This window comes from Plectropomus leopardus, chromosome 7 (assembly GCF_008729295.1).
Source record: "Plectropomus leopardus isolate mb chromosome 7, YSFRI_Pleo_2.0, whole genome shotgun sequence".
NCBI classification, from domain to species: Eukaryota; Metazoa; Chordata; class Actinopteri; order Perciformes; family Serranidae; genus Plectropomus; species Plectropomus leopardus.
This window is the reverse complement of record NC_056469.1, coordinates 14515087-14530688: the sequence shown is the minus strand read 5'-3', so window position 1 is coordinate 14530688 and position 15602 is coordinate 14515087. Positions and strand designations below refer to the sequence as shown.

The 15602-nt window shown below is 39.6% G+C and overlaps 1 protein-coding gene across 1 annotated transcript in view; it reads left to right on the top strand.

The window, feature by feature from the left end:
- The window catches only part of cdkal1 (CDK5 regulatory subunit associated protein 1-like 1), a 270459-nt gene that overhangs the window by 77796 nt on the left and 177061 nt on the right, over positions 1-15602 (top strand). Inside the window, exons 5-6 of the mRNA XM_042489706.1 lie at positions 5085-5181; positions 9590-9638. Coding sequence (XP_042345640.1) covers positions 5085-5181; positions 9590-9638 — 146 coding nt within the window. The remainder of the gene's footprint in view (positions 1-5084; positions 5182-9589; positions 9639-15602) is intronic.

The following is a 15602-nucleotide window of genomic DNA, read 5'->3' as shown; positions in this document are numbered from 1 at the left end:
GTGTCTTCCTATTACCTGAACTTCACTGTCACCACTCTCAATGGAAATAAAGAACCAATAGTCAAATATTTGTAGTGAACAGCCAAATCTGACTCAACTGATATAATTATTAGGTAAAGCAACGCATATTAGGTGTTTCTACTCTGTTAGTGGTTATCATAAATGATGACTAAAGAGATGGAACATAAAGTACATAAAGAACAGCACAGTTTCCTTAACTGAAAACATCAGGCACTGTGATCACAGTGACAGAATAAATCAGGATTAGTGTATCAAAAATTTGCTTCCTATTGTTTCTGTAGCACACAACTTTCTATATATAAAATACATTTATTTATATATTTATTTACATTTCATAGCATGCACATAAACATCTTTTTTGGGGAATGTGAAATATTTGTGGCAGTTGTGAGAACATTAGCGTGCCTCATTTATGTAATGATGTCACAACATTTCGGTTGCTGTTGTGAATGGTGCTATACAAGACTGCCATAATCCACGAAAGAAGGGCCTCTCTTTCACTTCAACTTTTGTTGCGAGAAAGTTGAAGAGGCCCTTATATAGGTCATGCACTGTGGTACGTCTTAATGCCTAGAGTTATTTTAATGTCATATTTATAGCAACGGGCTTCTCCAAGTCAATCTGATCAATTCAGTTGGACATTTAGTCTGGTCTCATTTGACTGATTCACTGTGTCCACTCAGCTGTTAAAAACCAGTATGTACAGCACTTCCTCCTTGCCATACATGCATACCACAGAGGTCATACATGTATGCATGGGCTACTGTATGCCTCTGCCATGGCCTCCGTGACCATTTATATGTGTATGTGCAGTATGTTCAGAGCATGTGGGTGTTCGGACCCTGTGTGTGGGTGTGTGTGTGTGTGTGTGTGTGTGTGTGTGTGTGTGTGTGTGTGTGTGTGTGTGGTCTCGAGGCTATGGAGAGCAGTAACACAGAGTTGACAGGGGGCTGTAGAGATTTAGGGCAAGGTGCCAAGGAAGCCAAGGAAACATGCATGTGCACACAGACACACATAGACACAAACACACATACACCTCGTCCGCTGATCTCAGGGGGCATCTGCTCTGGTCCGGGTCACTGGCAGCGAGCGCTCGATCGGGCTCAAAAGTATCACCACGGCAACTGCATCGCATAATCCCATTCCATCTCATCCCATCCAGAAACTGTGTGCGACGTGATTGGCCTGTTCCCCCTGGGGCGCCGAGGCGACGGCTCAGGCGCTGTCTGCTTACTCGCTGTGTCAGCTATGGCTCTGAGTCTGTGGGCGGGGAGCGAGTAGCGCATTAAAGGAACGTTTGGCGCATTTTGGCAAGAGACAGTGTGAATTATGCAGACGCACCCCTACTGTGAGTGTGTGTTTCTGTGTGCAGTGCTGCCAGTGTGAGTCCTCCATGAGGAACAGTTTGGGTAGAATAAGCCACTCTAAGCTGACAATATCCCTTTTTTTGGTCTTCCTCTGTCTCACTTTACCTAGTCTTTAAAGTTTACATCCATTGACATTTTATTTGGGAGCAATATATCGATAGTATTTCGACATTGTGTCATGAGATTAGATATTGTCTTTGATTTTGGATACTGTAGTTGTTAACTTTTCCTGTTTTTTAAGGCAGCTAGAGTAAAGTGATGTAATATTCTGAAGTTAGTCATTACATTGACATTACTGGTGATGATCAAACCTTTAGACCCTACAATATCCTCACAATATCAATATCAAGGTATTTGGTCAAAAATATTGTAGTATTCAGTGTTCTCTATATTCCCTCAGCCATACTGTATTATTCACTAGTATCATCATTTTCTACTTTCACATCTCCCCTGCCTCAGTCTGTTTTCAAAGTGTGTTTATACACCAGAAAAGACAGTCACAATGGAATGAATATCATTTGTTACCTTCTACAATAAAGGTAAAAGGTCAGGGGATAAAACCGATGAATTTACATGCACAGTAAAAATATGCATTTCTGAAGATCAATAGAAGCGCTGTTTCTCTGAATGTGCTTTTTTAACAGTTTTGTCTGTGGTGATGAGGCATCGTATCCAACAAGCTTTCTTCTCTCTTCGTGTTTCATGTTTTTTGGCATCTTAAGTGATTTGTTGTTACCTGCTCAACACTTGTACACCAATACAGAGGTAGATTGAGAAGTAAAGATGAGAAGAGTCACTAAAATAACCCTGAATAATACAAACAACTCTGAATAATCAAAATATTCATTTAAAAAACACTTCTTTTTAGCCTCATCTCCTAGCTTTCATCTGTCCCTCCCTTCCTCATTCACATGACAGTGTAAGCTTGCTTTGAATTGAGCTGTCTACCTTCACTTCACTCGCTCTCTCTCCTCTTTGCTCTTTTATACACACCCCTCCACCTCCATCACCATCTCTTTGTTTTGCTGAAGAATACAAACAAAGTCTGAATTAAAATACAACTGACAGTTTGCATCCAGTTTCATTGCTCCTCCTCCTCTCTCCTCCTCCCACAATTCCTCCCTTACTTACATGTACCCCCCCCCCCCCCCCCATCCCTCCCTTTCTCTCTTGCTCCAGCTGTCAGGAGGCTTCATTATTAAAGATTCATAGCTGAGTCTGGGCAGCTCTTCCAAAAGCTTTTGTCAGACAGACCGAGTGTCTCAAATCTCACTGCCACTAACTGGAGGTGACATAAAGACTCGCACGGATCTACGTGCACACAGGCACACAAAGTCGAACACACACTTACACACTCTCCCATTGCGGTTTGCTACACTATCTTACTGTCTGTCCAGCCCGTTTTTAATACAAATCATCTCGAAAAGTGGATTCTTAGTGCTGCTGCTTTTCATTTGTTATTGTAAAATACCTTATCAGTGCTTATTTTTTTGCCAATGACCACTTCACGCCAGTGAAGTTTTCATGAATGTTGTAAATATTTGACACTCACCATGGTGTTATTTATCTGAAGTTTTGCCATGGTTGTGTTTTTTGTCATTAGAGGTTGTAGTGACCTGCTTTATCAGAAAAACAATGCTGCAGCTGTTTTCTGTCATGTTTCGCTAATTGTTTTGTCAGAGAAGGGTTGCACTGTTTCACCATCATACTTGCAAATCTTCTTTCACTCTCTCTCTCCCCCTTTCACATGCACACATGAGCACACATGTATTTCACAATGATTGAACATGTATTAATAACACCATGTACAGCGCAGCAGATCTTTGTGCAAAACACATTTTAATTTTGATTAGTTAATTTAATCAATTAATCATAACTTTGTTTTGGGTGTGACATGAATTCAATTAGTCAGAGTGTCATCCTATATTCCCTTTAAGCAGGTGCGCTTGCCGTATTACTATTTAAATCGGGGGTTCTGCAAATTGGAGAAGTGTCTGAGTTTCTCCTGAGAGTAATGCAGTTAGAGAAGTTATGTCACTTTAACAAAATACTATGAGACATTTAAGCAGCAAAACTAAAACATGTTGTGATAAACTTGACAAAGGAAACAGAACTAAATATTTAGCTTCAATAAACAATCACAGTTATGCTGCTCATTTAGGTAAATGTGCAAAGTGTCTCTCTTACTGGGGACACATTGCCTGACAAAAAATGACGCATAAAGGACCATTGAGATTTCAGAACAGCTGACCTATGATTCAGAAAAAAATAATAAAATGTTTAACTGATGCAATTATTGTGTATTTTAATCCAAAGAACAAACAGAGGTCGGCCTTTTAATCGCTGGAAAATTCAGCGCCATTGACTTAAAATGTGTTTTTTGTTGGTCAGTTGCTTTCTGCTGGCCCAGGATAGGGCCCATAGCTATGATAGCTGTGATCACCCATCTGTGGACTTGGACAGTTGTTGTTATGCTCATACACCCACCAAATACACCAACCAGCTCTTTTGTAAATTCTGCTGTCACTTGCAGATTTCTCTTTGTTTATTGTATTTAAATATGACATGACACAATGCTAATTAAGTTGGTTGACATCAGTTGTGACTTTATATCAGATACTATACCCACTCGGAAAAAAGGTTTGCAGTTACAATTGCCCATCTGTAAGAGTTCTCCTTGGCAAGCTTAGAACATCACACAACAACATAGAGCAAAACACTAAAGCAAAATGTACTCAATTCCAGAGTTTGGGCTGATGGATAAGACCTTGTTTGTTGATCAAAGCTGCCACCTATTATTCATGAGACTGTGATATTAAGGACAACCATTTATATAGCCTAGATTTGATGGGGGATCAACACAAAAGTAATCTCAGTTGTACATCATAACAGAATTAATGGTTTTCATATTCAAAAATTAGAAAAAAATCCTGCCATACCTCTGTTTGATATATAGGACACAACAAACTGAATATTCACAGTGGGAATTACCTTGAGTAAATTCTTCTCATGGACATTTCAGATGGGAATAGCTTACATACCTCCAGGGAAAACAAAAAACACTTCTCTCTGTGATAGGGAACTTTCACAGGAGTGTAACATGGTGTTTCTTTGTGACACACACACCATTACTGACATAGAAGTAGCTTCTATTTGATGTGCAGCCAACTGGCCTTGTGCCTCGTGAAACTGTGAACAGTGCACTTTAGAGTAATGTTTTTTGGCTAATTTCCTCTTAATACAGATAATAGTTGTTAGGTATTTTTTGTATTTGATGCTGGATGCAGACAAGCTCTGTATTGAAGGCCATTGATTAATGTGTGTGTCTGTACCTGTGTATGTGCTTTTCAGCCCTGCCAGGCTGTTATATCCTCATTAATGGCTTAGGAAAACAGATTTTCAAGTACCTTTTGAGTGTTTATCTCTGAAGAGCAAGTTTCATTTTGAAAAGTTTCTAGCTTTACTGTCATTGAATGTTGCAAATGAAATGTGTCAGCTTTAGCGATGTTATACTGAAGTTTTTATTTTACATGCACATTTCTGCATGACAGCCTTTGAGCAGCAGTGTGCTGTTCTGGTACCGACATCTTTTTTTTCCGTTGGTTAAATCTTAAACATTACAACATTATATTGTGCAAACTCTGCCATATTACATGCTAATGTTATTTTTTTTCTTTTATCTTTTTCTTTGTACAGAAAAGCCCAGGAACAGCAGAAAAAGGTGGTAGTAGCAGGTTGCGTTCCCCAGGCTCAGCCACGGATGGACTACCTCAAAGGACTCAGCATCATTGGGGTATGTGTGCATAATTTACATATATGACAAAGGGTACTCTGATTAATAAAGTGATGTGTACATCATATAACCTATGTCTATGTATGTCTTAATTTGTGTCTAATGGACAACCTTTAAGGAGTATTGAGAGACAGACAGAGATACAGACAGTTTGACCTGCCAATCACCTGGCTGCCAACTTGCTGTATCTGTTCTATTCTGGCTTCCCCCGCTGCTTGGTTGATCAATAGACCTCCCAGGGAGACACGACATAGACTACTAAGATGAACATGGTGGGAAGTAGAAAAGAAGGAAGAAATCATGATTGAAGGAAGGGGAAAAACAGGAGGGCAGGAGGAGGAAGGAAAAAAGGGCCCTAACATAATTTAAAAATAAGACAGAAGGAGGACAGAGGTAAGAAAATGACTGGAAAAACAACATAACGGTGACAGCATGGACTCCCGTTTAACCATCTGCATACGACCTGTTGATTGTCGTTTTAGTTGACTGATAAGAGTTTAGACCCCAAAATGACCTGTGTCTGTAGCAAATCATTTACGTTAGTACTTCATGTAAACAATGTTTTAAAGACAGCTGAGGAGACTGAAATGGATTAACAAGGATACAGTCAAGTGTTACTGGTTTCTGTTATACATTATTCTGCCCCAGTGTGTTATGACTCCTCACTGGTGATAGCTGTGGTCGGCGGTATAATGTTTTCAGTTTGTCCGTTCATATGTCTGCATGTTTGTCCCATTTTTATGAATGCAATATCATAAGAATGCCATGAGGGAATTTTGCACAAACATCAATTTGTACTCAACAATGAATGATTAGAGTTTGATAGTCAAAGGCCAAGGTCACCGTGACCTTGTGTCCGTCTCATTCTTGAGAACACCTTGAAGTAATTTCCTCAGATTTGGCACAAAGGTCCACTTTTACTAAAGGACAAGCTGATTAGAATTTGGTGGTCAAAGTCAAGGTCTTTTTGAGCTCACAGACAAGTTTTTAGCCATAACTCAAGAATTCATCATCTCAATATGAAAAGCTTCTGTTTTCCATTATTCAGCATCATAACTCAGAAACAGAGGGGAAGAGATTTGGTCAAATACTAAATTGGTGACAGTAATCATGGGTGTTAACCTTGAAACTGTGCTGACCATATAGATCTGTGCTGCAGGGGGTTAGATGTGTAAGAAGCATTTAGAGACATTTTAGAATATGCAGCTCCTTTGCAGCAACATATGAAGCATTGTCACTAGTCATGGCTACATGTGAGTCCGTACACACATGGATGTAAACACGAACTGTCTGCTTACATCCATACAGTCTGCTTTAACAAAAGAAAAGAAAGTTTGATTGTTTTGCATTGCCGTCCTTAAACCGTTACATGTCCACTCATAACCCTGTGGTGCAGTTATGAATTGATTGTATAGCAAACTGTGAAATGGAATAGTTATTTAATTTTCTGTCTTTCACATCAATAATCACAGGAGGAAACAAAAAAGATACGTCAAGGTTATCACTATATAAAAATGAGTGTCCTCATTAAATCATTAATGATGTTTGTAATTAGTAATTGTGTATTTCTATCTGCTGCTTTATTCCTGGATCCTTCAAAATCCTCTCGAGCCTGAGGTCTAATACTTTCAAATTTTTCTGACAGCTTTGCTGTGGGTGAATGTTAAGTAAATGTTAAATTTCATTGCGGTCTTGCAAGTAGTTGTGCAAACAAAATAACACTCAAGCAAAAACAATGTGTAGGTTTCAAATATGTCTTGTATTTGAGAAAACATGTTTGTACCAAACACAAAAAAAATGTTTAGGACAGCTCCAGAATTTCTGCATGTGTAAGAAGCATACGTTTGATCAGTTTAGATGTATTATATGTGCATGCAGTCTTTTGTTCACTCAGTGCACACAGAAAACTCAGCTTTTCCCTTTAAATCACCACACAAAACCTTGATCTTAATTTCACATAATGCTGACGTTATTTGTTTGCGTAAAAGGCAAACTGCCCTGTTGAAATGGCGATAAATCAAATGGTCCAATAGCCAATGTTGATTACTGCCACTGTCTTAAATATAATGGGCAGGGGGGTGTCTCAAATGTTATGTTAAATATCCTTTACCATAAATAATGTAATTCCATTTAAGTGAACATGCCACCGTGTAACATAATTACATTCAAATCAAGTGGCATGTATGTGTAATATAATTACATTCAGATAAACAGGCTCGTATATGTAATAGCCTTCAGGGCGAGGCAGAAACATCTGGAAGTTTACCACTGTCGGTCCTTTCATTGTTATGAGTAGATTGAATTAAGCATTGAAACACATGCACACACATACACATGGAAACACACTGACAGATGCATGCATGAACAGGCACACCCGGTACCAAACACAGACGGAGCTATATGAGTATGCACACATTCCCCCTTGTGTATCCCTGGTAGTTACAATCAACGACACAGTGATGGTGACAGTTGGTGGGTTATGGAAATTGGATGCAAATAACCAGTTGTGAATTTGTATATAGTGATTGCACTAACGGCTAGATAAGGGGTGTAGTTAAAAAAGAGTGCTTCTTGTTGAATTTAGCCAGATTAATTGACTTGTGTGTCAGCTTTTGTGTGCGTTTCTGTTGTGCTTTTCTGTCTGATGCTGTGAAATGAATGACAGTGTATTGTGGGTAGGGTACACAGTCAGTCACGCAAGACTACAGTGTTACACGTCTCTGGACTGGACATGTCACATCCTGTATCTGAGGCACATCACACACGTGCGCACACACGGTGCTGGCTAGGTAATCAGAGCCTTACAGTGGGGAAGCAATGTTGTAAACATGAAAAGCATGCACATCAGTCTTCTCAGCATGTATGTGTGGCTTGGGTGTGGGGTACATAAGTGACTATTTTGTGCCCAGTTTATGTTCTTTATAAAAGCCAAATTACTCACAAATTTTATGTACCTCACATTACTTATTGTGCAAGTGTGCAGTGTTACATAAACTGACAGGTAACTTAAAAAAAGCCTTGGTTACACTGATTCATTGGATTTTGTGGAACTGAAATACTTAAAATATTTTGCCCTCACTCACTCACAGTTTCTCATTTATTGGGCTGACCTCGCATGCTGCTGTCTAGCCAAAAATTTAATTGATTATTAAGTTATCCAAATGGTTGCCAGTTAATTTTCTGTCCATCGAGTGATCTGTTAATTGACGAATAACTTTATACAGGATGCAATATCACGTTTCAGCAAACACTCCACTTGTGAATATAGTTTATTCATATTTTTCCATAGATCAGCATAGATCAACTGAAAATATAGATGCTTTTTTCATCACATTTGTTTCTTATTAAAAAATATTCCAAGTGTATTAAGCAGGACTCAACAGGAACCATAATTGAAAAGTCAGATCTGAATTAAGCACTAAAATGTGAACAATACCCGACCCTTACTGTGAGTAGAGACTCCCGCTGCTGCTCTGAATGAACCCAGATTGCCTGACCATTAGAAGAAAATATGATTTTACCTTCAGTGGGTAACATGCATATAACTGCTGCCTACACAGCACAGTGTGCGTCTGTGTGAGTGTTAGAAAGAAGGGTTATTCTGGATAATGGGCCTGGAGGCATTGAGAGCGGGTGCTAAGGGTGAGAGCATAGACCTCTAAGAAAAGAGAAAGTGAGTGGATTAGAGGTGCAAGGGATGCTGGTGGGAATCAAAGGAGAAATAATGGCAGAGAAATTATTTTTTGTCCTCTCCTACTCCATCGCTCCAAACCCCCCTCTCTTACTTTTCTTCTTCCTTTCTCCACATTATCAGTAAAGGGATGGTAGATTTTTTAAAATCAGATTTGTTCTCAGTGGAATATAATACCACCAGTTTTTTTTCTACATAAATTGGTGGTGTTTCAGAGTCCCCCTTTGACACAGCTGCAGGGTTTTCTCCATGGGAGGATAAAGAAGGAGAATAACTCTTGCCTGGTCACACGATGATTTAGTTTTAGTCATTCTCCAACAATCTAAGGATGTGCCATTGGTTTATTTTTACCTGTATGCTCATTTGTCTGTTTCTGCCTCTTGGTTCTCATCCATCTAATCCCACCGCCACACTGTGTCTCTGTCAATACATCATATAAGTGGTGTTGCAGCTACATGGATTCCTAGTGGCATTCAGGAAATCTGTATCGCTTTATCCTGTCTGGAGAAAACTCTGTGTGATAGGATCTGTTTGTACTTATTAGTCTGTGTGCATACTGCATATTATCTTTGTGTATATTTACATGCCCTCTTTGTGTAAATGTGGATCAGTGTATGTGTGTTTGTGGGTTGTCGATATCAGGCTTTTGTTTGACTGTGTGGACTTGGTTTGTCAGCATCAATAAAGTTTTCCCATGTGTGTCTGTCTGTGTTTCAGGTCCAACAGATTGATCGAGTGGTGGAAGTAGTGGACGAGGCCGTTAAAGGTATTTTAAAACGCACGTATGCATGCGCACGCACGCACGCACGCACGCACACACACACACACACACACACACACACAGGCACTCATTGTGTGAGTAAGCAGAAATGCATTGATCAGCAAATGAGTGAATGAATATGAGTCCTTCCATGGTATGAACAGGAAATGTATGAATGATTTTCAGTAAAGTAGTCAGTCCTGTTATTGACAGAATGTAAAGACTAAGAATGAATTTATCACTTCCCTGTAGATAAGCACATGAGCAAAAAATAATGGCCTTGTATCTACTTTCTCACAATTAGAGTTTTAAAACATTTGACTTTGTGTAATTGTTTTCAAGAATAAAATACCAGCCAGAGTTTTATTACAAGATATAATGTTCAAAGTTCAGTGATCTACAGGAGTGTGTTCTTTGTGTTTAAAATGAAGTGATTAAAAGTAGGGGTGGAAAAAATGCATTGAGCATTCATCTGAGATTAAACTTGATTCATATTATAAAACGGACCTCTGCTGGCACTAGATGTCAATATGATTGCAGAAAGACTTTGGACTCTTATGTTGGATAGACAGAAAGTTTGGGTTGGAATAAAATTGGGTTGACAGTATTTTTGACAGGTTTTGCTTTCTTAACAGCACAACTTAAAACCAACAAAATATCTACGTTGCAGTATTTTACGTCAAATGGACATTGGCATTAGACGCTTTTAATGTTAGTCACGCAACATTACAACATAAATTCAAACAAATATCAATGTCTGATGATGTTGATGGCCAGCTGGGATGTTGAAAAACGTTTCCTTTGGGGACATCATTTGCAGTTAAAAAAATGTCATAAATAGCAATAAATTACAATATGTTACTCAGCATTTCACAAATATTGTTTTTGTGACTAAAGTATCATGATTTTGTAATATGGGGTTTCTTGTGGTTCCCAACCCCCTAGTTTAAAGGATGGTAACAAAGTGTTTTCAAAACTTTCTTTTGATTACATTGCTCAGTAAGATTATCGCTTTAGATTGCCGGAGTGTATTTTAAAGAGAAGTAATCAGTGTTGCTTTCAGATCTGTCTCGCTGTCTGAGTAGCTTGTTAAGCAGTCTTCTCTGTCTGAGAAGCTCACTGACGGCAAGACAGACTCACATGGCAGTGATTAGGTCATCCATTTAAACTGTTAGTGAACCACCGCACTTAACTGTTTAATGAAGGTCAGGCAGAGTTTACAGTGTGAGAGTGTCCAGTCAAGCTCACATACACCCCCAGCTGTTCTCTAATAAAGAACAGATTGAGTTTACACTCTGTGTGTGTGTGTGTGTGTGTGTGTGTGTGTGCGCGCGTGCGTGTGTGCGTGTGTGCGTGCGTGTGTGCGTGTGTGCGTGCGTGCGTGTGTGCGTGCGTGCGTGCATGTGTGCGTGCGTGCGTGCGTGTGCATGAGTTACTAGCTTGCACTGCAGGCCTCACTCTAATGAAGGACAGCTGAACTGAGGCTTAATTTTACAATGTGTCATCAACCCTAAATCGTCTGGACACACACACACACACACACACACACACACACACACACACACACACACAAACACATACACCCTCACATTCACACATGTACACTGTGACTTTCATTCCCCCTTTCTTCTTTATGATTTGCTCATTCTTTTCTTTTTCTTCCCTTTCCGTCCTCCTCCTGTTCCTCGGCATCTTTTGATCTCTTTCCCTCCTTTTCTTCTTCCTCCGTCTGCCTCCTTGCTGCCCTGTTTCTTCCCCTTCTGCCCTCCTTCCCTTCCCTTTTCCTCCCTCCTTCGCCCCCACCATAGAAACTAATTTCCCCAGTATCATTACAGTTCTTTATGACCTCGTATAAACTGAGAGCTGTTATTTCAGCTCGGAGGCCTGGGCGTAAACCTTTAAGCTCGGGGATTTGCCTTTCGTAATGGCTACTAAAATACTTACTTCAATGAACTGCTAATAGACGCAGTTCGTTGCTGCACCAAAATTGCTTGCAGGTCTGTTTTCCACATGACAAGAGTACTGGTATGCTTTTATGAGCTTGTTTCTTGAGGTGTGAGACTATGTATTCAGTTTGGTTTAAAAGCACCTAAATGATCACTCCATGAGGATACTGTAGAAGTGCTTTTAATCATAGTGCATGTACCTAACATAAAGATCGAGTTACTACCTGTTGTAAACGGCAGAGCATTTTTATACTTACATTATCTCAGGTTGCTGAGCATGCACACAATACTTAACATTTATACAGTCAAACACATTACAGCTACTGTCCAGTCTTGCCAGTGCTTGCCAGTGTGAAGCAGAGTCAGTGATTTGGTGGGTAGTGTTGTTATTGTGCTCACAAGCTTGCATATCCAAATCAATAGTTTTTTTAGCAGTGCCAGATGTTGATTTTGTTGCTAACAACAAACACCGCTTTGGCTTCATTTTGTATTCCAAGCCCACTGGCAGATCTATAAAAAATTAATTAATGACACCCATGGATGCACATTTTTGCAAGGGTACCTAGACAGATTTAATGTCTCTTAGTGATGCTCAACAAACAAAAACACAAGCAGTGTAGGTTATTTGGAAAGTAAAATACAGGGAAATAATGTTTACATTTATTAGTCAATAAGAAAAGTATATACAGAAGCCCATGCTAGGGCTACAAAATATGTTTTATTCAGGTTTTTGCTTTTAAAGCAACACAGACTTCCACTGATGTCTGATCTTTGCACCATTAATAAATAACTGCTGTACCTCTTCTTTTATAGGGCTGTTTTGATGTCTTTGTTTCTTTATTGGCCTCCTAATATTGATCTTCTCTCACTGAGATGATAACCCCGGATGATACCATTTCACCTGATATTCTTTTATCTTTTAGAAATGGTTGAGATTTAGTGTGTGCATGTGACACAGAAACGGGGGGCAGGAAAGGTTAGACAGGCTAATGTATCTACTTAGCTACAGATCAGAGGGTATACCGCATCCATATAACCTCCCGATCCTTATTTCAGCAGGATAAACAACAACTGTTTACATGTATCAGTGCTGAACAAATAAAGCAGGAGTTTTAAATGCATGGATGAATAGAGAGACGGTTAGACAGGAGTAAGAGGAAATGAAGAGCAGGTACAAAGTGACAAATTGATGCATTCATATATATTTTAAGTCATCTGAAGGTATTTGCAACATTGTCTTTTCATGCTGGGTGACCTCCCTTCTGGAAGTGACAAAGCTTGTCATTTTCAAGCATCAAAGCCTTGTGTATTGCTTTTTTAAAGGAAGTGCTCTTTTGAAATGTTTGCATTAAGGCACAGCAGAGAATTGTTAATATCTGATGTGAGATATTTCCCATCCAAATTGATTCAACTGACATTTGGCAAGGAAGTAAACAGCACCTTCAAGGACAGTCGTACATATCTAATAACCTGTTATATCGAGGAGATAAATGACAAGCATTACCCCCCTCCTGTCCTCCGCTTCTGCTGCCTTTGTCCCTTCATTCCAGTGTGGCCCCATCCCCCGATCCTGCCTGCTGCTTTACAATCAAACCCGGGAGCACAATAAGACCCCACCACTTATGAGACATCAGACACAGGTCAACAGGTCAATCTTTTAGCTCCCTGCCCCTCTGATCCTACCATCCATCTGGCTATCCTGTACATCTCTCATCTGTGATGTATTTCTTTTCTATCATCATCCAACCATCCATCCATCTATCCTTTCCTTTCCTTCCCTCCTTTTCTTTAGCATGTTATAATGGGTCGTTACGAGTGGAGAGAAGGATTTATGTCGGTTTGTATTTATGAAGGATAGACAAGAACAAAGGAGAGAGAGGTTTTGAAAAAAAACAGGAGGCAAAAGAGTAGGGCAGTCAGTAACTAGAAAATGCGGTATAGGTTGATGTGTGTCTCTGTGTCTATGCAGGGTTGCCCATCACAGCCGTTGGCCTCTCTAAACTCTGTAATTGAGATGACAAACAGGGCCGCAGTCTTAGGTTTTCTTCAGCAACTCAAGTTAGCCATTTTATCTATAGCTTCCCATTCATGGTCCCCCAGGCCCTGAAATTGAATTTGGCTTTGGGTACACTCCTGGAGTGATTCCATGCTGGAAGTGAGATTATTTCGTGAGCTTTGGGTGACAGTCACGTTGACAGAGGTCCTGTGAAGTTTTAGAGGCAAAGAAAGAATATTTGGAGAATGGCAATTTCCAGCTTTTATAAGGAGGGACAATCTCATAATTTGGAAAAACATCTGGAAATTCAGCACCACACTGGTAATTACTTTCTCCTGACAAGTCTGCATATGCAATTGGGTCTTGGTAACTGTATTTTCCCTCAGCTAAAACCAACAGAAACAAATGTATAATGTCAACAATCTGGAAAAAGTTGGAATTTCAAAACAGAATTTACCGCAATTCTTCCCAGGCCTGAGCTAAAGCTGAATAACTGACCGTCATGCCTGTTTTATTTTTATCCAGTGAGGCTGCACATTACCAAAATGTGAAGGTCCATTGTTAAACCTCAACATGCAAGCCATTATGGTTAGGCTGGTACTCTGATAGCCTGCCACTTTCTGCTCTTGAAAGATTAGTGTAATGTTATTTCATTTTTTTTTTTCAGAGTGATTGATACAGCACTTGTTAGATTGTGCAGCATTGTTATTTTCACAGCAGACAGATTAGGTTCACATGCCCTTATTATTTGGTGTTGTATTTAGTTCTGAAAAAGACTATTCGATGTTTTCATGATATTTTTTCATTCAGTGCTTTATTTTGATAAAGTGATCAGTATACTCAAGGTTCAAACAAAAGGCAGCTAATTTCTAATGCTTTTTAAAAGGAAATGCAGTTGAAAGCGTTTTAGCTTTCAGCCTTACAGTCAAGAAGAAAAAGTGTTTATAGACCTTTTCATCTAGTATACGTCTTTCAGTAATGTTATGTCATTAATGTTCCTTTGACTTTCGTCTCACCCGTAAAATACTTTTGTTGAGTGAACTTTTCACCAAATGTTTAAAGCAGCCGTAAGCAAGTGGAAAGTGAAACTCAGATGTGAAAGTAAGAATTAATGTATAGATGAAGTGATCGAGCAGATTACAGAGGGAAGAATATAAGAGCAAGCATGAATTTTAAATCTGTGTCGTATAACTAAAGGTGGAGACACGGATAGCTAGCCAACAGAAAGCATGGCTGACCGTGCTTTAAGTCCCAGCTGTTCCACAAGGGAAGTTTTCTAATTTGCTCACTTGTACTGGGATATTACGACCAGTCACGCCTCACCGATTGGCTCTTTGTCCTCCTCTGGGGCAGATTGTCATTTTTATCTACCAATTGATAGCTATGGTTCCTGCCCTGAGCCCACCCTCCCAGGAGACCCATGTAAAGCGGATGAAAACAGGAAGACAATTCCATCCCTCAGCGCCTCCATCTCACACAGCCTCTATCCGGTAGCTTGTTAGATGGTTGGAGAGGAGAGACCATTGCATCCCATTTTTGCACGTCAAATGCTGGACATCACTAGCTATTAACTATTTGACTCTGCTTTGGGTTTTCATTTGCTTCTGTAACACAGTGTGTTATTTACTAAGTGATACAAGTTTTAGAGTTGTTGCAATGTGCAGTTGCTTAAAGATCTGATTGTTTCTTCCCGTCTTACCTTGTGTATTAACTATCGTGTTTACTTTAGCAAAAATATCACATTTTCTCCCTACTTCCCACTTAGTGTTTTCAGTTGATTTAAAATTCACCTGATACTAAAGGTTCGCCTGTTATGTATGTCTCCTTTGACCAAATCCAAGCTGCTCTGCATGTGCCTGTGTCCAGGGGAAACACTTATATATTTTGTGTAAGCACAAAAGAGGTTGTTTGCCATTTTCTGAGCTAACTTTGGTTTTAAAAACAGGCTTGATAGGAGAATGTGTGGTTCTCCACAGACACTTTGACCTATGAGTATAACTGGAGAAATGAGAAACTGCAACTCTGATG